General features: G+C 31.5%; 1 protein-coding gene across 1 annotated transcript; it reads right to left on the reverse strand.

Moving 5' to 3' along the window:
* Window positions 1–2553: 2553 nt before the first annotated feature.
* LOC120082593 lies at window positions 2554–5738 on the reverse strand. Its single transcript, XM_039037877.1, has 4 exons — window positions 5470–5738; window positions 5212–5361; window positions 4111–4359; window positions 2554–3098 (listed from the first exon to the last, which is right to left on the reverse strand). Exons 1-4 carry the CDS (start codon window positions 5524–5526, stop codon window positions 2844–2846), a joined length of 711 nt encoding a protein of 236 aa, XP_038893805.1. The 5' UTR covers window positions 5527–5738; the 3' UTR covers window positions 2554–2843.
* Between the last annotated feature and the right edge of the window lie 262 nt (window positions 5739–6000).

A 6000-nucleotide genomic window follows, 5' to 3' on the forward strand; every position in this document is an offset into this window, starting at 1 on the left:
ATATTATGAGGTACACAATCGTATACTACCACATATACAGTCGTTTATACAATAGTATATGATCTAATATCTAATAATACACAATTGCGATTGCACATATAATGGTACACGACCAAAAAAATAATAGTGAACGAACTTCTAACACTTTCGGTTAACACTTGCAATATTCGTTTCTAGGTATGTAGAATGATCTTCTTCGAAGAATGCTCGCTCTAGTGCTACAAAATAAATTGAATGGAGTTGAAAGTGATATGTGTTTGACTGAAAGTGATAGAATAATAGGGAAAATAATAGTGTTTCAGTGAAGCTGAAGAATTGAAAATGATATTCCATTACTTGTCCCATGGTTAAGATCCAATAGCATTAAATTCTAATGGTACAATATTGGTTGAGAATAAATAGTTGCATTCAATTATGGTGGGTTATGCGGTGGTTGGAAGGGAAGATCAAATGATGGAGAAGAGTAAAGGAGGGAGAGTGGCATTTAAAACCGGAGGCAAAAATGGTATTTTGGGTGTAAAAAAGGTTAATGAGAACAAAATTCTTAGAAAGAGGTCATGCATAGAAAAGTTTTTTTACTTTTGAGTTATTTTGTGAAATTTTCCTTCTTGATGGCTCTATTTTAAAAAGTAAATAAAAAGAAGGCTTATAACGAGTTAGTTGTTTTAAATGGTAAAATTGTTGAAAATATTTTCAAATATAGCAAAATGTCACTCTATTAGTGCTAGACTGTGATATTTTGCTATGTTTATGAAGTTGACTCATTTTCCTTTATTTGGAAACAACCCTTATAACAAATACTATCTTTAAGAAAATTATAACAAATACTTGGCATTGCTTTAAAATATTCAAAAGTGTAATATTACCTCTCAATTTTTATAAATTAAACTAAGAAAATAAAAATAAAGTTGAATAGAGATGAAAAGTTAGAATTGTGTAGTGATCCAAACCTTCGTGCCACAATTCATATCTCAATTTCAATCCCAAAGCTTTAAAGAATTTCTACTTCGAGGGGTATTTTAAAATGTTTATTAAAGTTTAGAAAAAAAATTTATAAACAATATTTTAAAGTATAAGAGTAGTTTGGGAATAAATGAAAAGTGTAATTGTATAAAGAAGAACGAAATTTGACTCCTCCAATCTTTAAGAATCTGTTTGGTAGAAAATTCGAATTCTGATTTTATGTTTCTAAATAAAAATAAAAACATTTAGAAATACAATATTCATGTTATGAACTCATTCATTTTTTTTTAAAGAAATATAACATGTATTATGTAACATATTATAAATTTTATACTAATATTATAAAATAATAATTATATAATTTTTTTAACATAAATAGTATTCATAAATAAATCAATAATAATTTATTGTCAACTAAATATGGGTATTGGGTAACTACAACTAGTTTTATGATTTATAAATATGGAATAGTTGCAAATATAATAATTAGATCCAAAGTATTTACAAATATAGTATAATACAAAAGAATTTGCAAATATAGAAAAATTAAGAAAAATTCAATTATTGCTAATAAGAGTCTATCAACGATAAAATTACTGTTGATTTTTGTTATATTTGCAATTTTCTATAATGTTGCTATACACTTAATTATTAGCCTTAAAAGTACTACATCTTGCAATTACCCTATAAATATATTATACCAAACACGATTTAAACAATAGTTTAGAATCCAATCTTTTAATTTGCTATCAAACATATATATGAAAACATAAAATACAACTCTATTTTGTTGAATTTTTTTTAAATTCTCTATCAAACATGCCCTAGCCTATTACTAATTTTATTAAGGGAAAAAATAAATAAATCCTTGAAAATGCTTAATCGGACATCTCTGAAATTGGCTGTTCACTTTTAGGTGTTCTCTGTTTGTAAATGTCCTCTAGATTGTGAAATTTGGTAGCTCACTCTCTTGTTAGAGCTTACTAATCTTGTAAGAGCTGCAACCTTTTAGGAGTTTTAGTGATTTTTCGGATTGGTTATATGCTAAAACAATTACTTGAAATTTATGTTATTAATGTGTTAATATCTAAAATAATTATTTCTTAAAATAAATGGAGGATTAAAATACACATTTTTAAATTTTAAAAATCAAAATGTTACGGCCAAAAAAAAGTATAATTCAACCGGCATTCGAGATGTGTTAGCGATCCTGAGATCCGTGGTTTTAAGTCCCTTCTCTTATTGTATTAAAAGATAAACCAAAATGTTCAAACTTGGAAGTTTCGATATCAAAATGTTTGTTCATAGACTAAAATTGAACAAAGGAAAAAAAAAGAAAGAAAGAAAGATAGATAAGAAATGTTGCAGGCTTGCAGCTTTTAATAAACAATGTTTTTTTTTCTTCTTTTTTTTGTTGGAGATGAAGCTTATAAAGGTGTGCCCTTTTGATTTACTATTATTTTCCTGAAGCTCATGGATTAGGTATTCAAAGGCAGCTTAAGGCCTGCAATAGCCAATTCATTAAACCAACAAATTTAATAATAACACCCCAACAGAAACCTAATTATTTAAAGATACCCTTTGTATAACTTACCTAGAAATAGTAAGCCTAAAAAATAAGATTGTCAGAAACCCAATACTTTGAGCCAAAAGCTCTTAGTAATTTACAAAATACACCAATTTTGATGAGCATATGTTGGTGAACTACAACTTAGTAAAAATAAATCTGAATGGGCAACAAATATTTACATTTTGATATCTGCGTGAATAATCTACAAGCAATTATTTGAAATACATGACGAAAAAACTAATAGCATATAGATCATTGCAGTTGCAGAATGCTTACGTGGGAGATGCTAAGGGTGTTTTTATGTGCTTTGTTAAGACCAGTGACTGGCAAAGGGATCACCTGCAGAAACCTGAACTCGGAGCACCTCGTGAACGGCACCTCGGCTAAGCACCCCAAGAACATCTTCCCCTTCTTCCGTTACGAGTTCTGCCAGAGAGACTCGACGGGTTTGTTGTTCGTCTCTCATACGGAATCCATAAAACCATCTTCCCAGCTTCCACCATTTTACACATATATACCTCTCTGCTACCTTGCATCTTTGAAGTGCTTCCATGACTTGATTGGCCTGCCAGACAGTTGAAAATAAACCCAAAAATTCAGTCGTTTCTTTTGTACCTGTTTTAGTTTTATCACTTCGAAAAATTTCAAACCACTAAGTTCTTCGGCTTCAACAATCGATATTTAATAGTAAACAAAAGTTTAAATTATAGAAAATATCCCTGAATTTTGCTCCTTGTTTCAAAAATACAATTGTACTTTAAAAAGTTCGAAACCATCCTTAGAGTAGAATTCCTTTAAAAGTTTAGACATAAATTAAGATTTGGATGTGATGATGACCTAAAATAGTGTGCTGGTCCAATTTTCCATTCTAGGTCAGCACCATACCAATCAGGTTCAATCTCAGTAAAAATATTCTAAAGAATTTCTACTAAAAGTATAGTTTTGGAACTTTTATGAAAGTTAAGGAGTAATATTGAAACTTTTGAAGGTGGATGTTTAACAAAAGACAAAAGTTTATGGATATTTTCTCTAATTTAACCTAAATAAAATCATGTGTATCCAGTACCATAAGTAATGGCCAAAAGGCAATCCAAAAGCTCCTAGCATTGACCATCCCACATACATGAAATAAACCCTCCATTGGTTTAAATCCTATTTTGAACTATAAACATTTGCTTTGGTCCTTAAAGCTCAAAACATTTTGTTTTAGTCCTGCCATTGATTTCTTACAAATTGTTCAGCAAAAAACTCAACATAGATATGTCAGTTATTTATCTAACGAGCAAATGTCCATGTAAACAATTATTAGAAGTGTGTATATCTAATAGAGAAGTACCAAATTTCAAAATAGACCTGGATTTCTTGATAAATGGCTACAGAAAATTGATAGCAAAGACTAAAACTGAAAATTTTATGCAAATTTAAGGGACTACAACAAAATATTCGAGAGTTAAGGACCAAAATAAAAAATTCAAAACTTAAGGGATCAATATGGAATGAGTTTAAAAGTTCACGAATAAAATATGAATTATACCGACAAATGATTAAACTAAAATGGCAAAAGCAGCAGAACATACAGGGACTTGAAGCCAATTTCTACAGTAGTGTAAGCCAACCAAGTTCAGCAGCTCATTAAGTTGAGGTTTGAAAAGCACCATTTGAGCATCTATAAAACTAAGCTTCAAATCCCACAAGCCACCAATTGTCCTGAGATAGTCTCCGCCCTCAATCGGGGTAGAAGGAGAGCATTGTTCTATAAACTTCACCGCTGCTTGGGCTCTTCCCAATATCTCAATATGTCTCTGGATGTACAAGCTTTTCCAACCCTGCAAGACGTTTCATTTTGTTTGTTCACAAACAGAAATGTCATAACGAATATAACAACAAAGACTTGGATAAATTGCCAACATAAGTTCAACTCAAGGCAAACATCCATTGTGTGTTGCACTAAAAAAACTAAACATTTCAGATGGGGATGGGGAAAAGCCTAATTAAACTACAGAACAAAACAAGCTTTCAAACTAAAGGTATAAGTAAATTCACGAATGAGACGGGCAAAACTTAAGTTCAAACTCAAGATAAAAACCGGTACACGTTTCCCTAAAAAGTTCAAACATTTCAGATAGGGATGGAGAAAATTCAAAGGGAGCAATTCAACTACATTTGAATTACGAGGCAGAAAGAACAAAAGCTTTCAAATCTCTGAATTGATTTTCAAAAAGCTAAAAAATCCAAGACACCATTATGGGAGGGATCATAAGGGCCAATACAAATCATAATAGGTTTAATAGAAACGAGGTCTTTAAGATTTAATAACTTACGAGTTTTCATGGCAACTAAACATAGTATGATCATGGATTAGAGAAACAGACACTAAAAAAAACCAAAGCAGGAATGAGACAGACAGAACTCACGTTCAACTCTAGATAAATATCCAATGTATGTTTCAGAAAATAGTCAAAACATTACAGATAGGGACAGAGAAAAATCCGAAATGACTCATTCAGCTACACTTGAATTAAGAGGCAGAACGAACAAAAGAACAATTCAAATCACTCAATTGATTCGAGAAACCTAAATATAAAAAAATAAGTAAAATTTTGATCCAATATGGGTTACGAATTCCTAAATTGAGTAGAACCAAAAAGAAAATGAGATAAACATAATGGAAAGAGCACCATGGAGATGGGGGATTGTGCAAGTGTTGACGGAGAAGAACCATTGATATAAGGCCATCTTTCCCTTGCCAGAGATTCCCACAGGTAATCGGAATCGCAGAGTTGCCTGCAAAACCGCGAACAACAGCCCAACGAACAAATGTCCGATGCCTTCGTTCCGAATCACAGCCCCGAATTACACAGAGAAAGATCGATTAATCCACAAACAATATTACAGTAAAGTACAAAGGATCAAAATTACATAAAACTCCATGGAACCTGAAGGGAAGAAGCAATTTTCAGCGCAGTGTCAATGGGAAGGTGATTCAAACCCATTTTGGATTGTTCTCGATTCTCTTCTTTCTCCGGGAAAACTTGTTAATGGAGATTGAAACTGGCAAAGCCCTGGAACGATGAATTTCATAGGAAGAAGAAAATCTAACAAGGAAATCCACCGATTGGATCGAATCCCTAACCGAGCTTGCTTCCGAACGGAGTATGCTGAAGTTGAGAACTGGAGGCGAAGCCTTTGACGATGGCGTCACACGTGGCGAGTTCTTGCACGCATCAAATTTCCTACGTAATTTTTCTTTTAGAAAAGTATTTTTTTTAAAATAAAAGAAAAATAAAATTAATTTTAACCCGTATGAATTTCCACGTAGTTACAAGTTATATAGTTGAACTATATATAGTAGCTACTCAAAAGTCAAAACTTCTAGGGACGTTTGTAACACAAAGCTAATTATTATAATCCAACTATAATTATTATAATCCTAATTCTTAAGTTATTATAGTTGGATTATAATAATT

The sequence above is a fragment of the Benincasa hispida genome, chromosome 1, assembly GCF_009727055.1.
Source record: "Benincasa hispida cultivar B227 chromosome 1, ASM972705v1, whole genome shotgun sequence".
In the NCBI taxonomy this organism is placed as follows: Eukaryota; Viridiplantae; Streptophyta; class Magnoliopsida; order Cucurbitales; family Cucurbitaceae; genus Benincasa; species Benincasa hispida.

Coding starts and splice junctions, on each gene's coding strand:
- LOC120082593 (XM_039037877.1), bottom strand. CDS start 5,526: ATGGGTTTGAATCACCTTCCCATTGACACTGCGCTGAAAATTGCTTCT. Junction 5,362..5,469: donor AAATTGCTTCTTCCCTTCAG/GTTCCATGGAGT, acceptor TTCGGAACGAAG/GCATCGGACATTTGTTCGTT. Junction 4,360..5,211: donor CACAATCCCCCATCTCCATG/GTGCTCTTTCCA, acceptor AACGTCTTGCAG/GGTTGGAAAAGCTTGTACAT.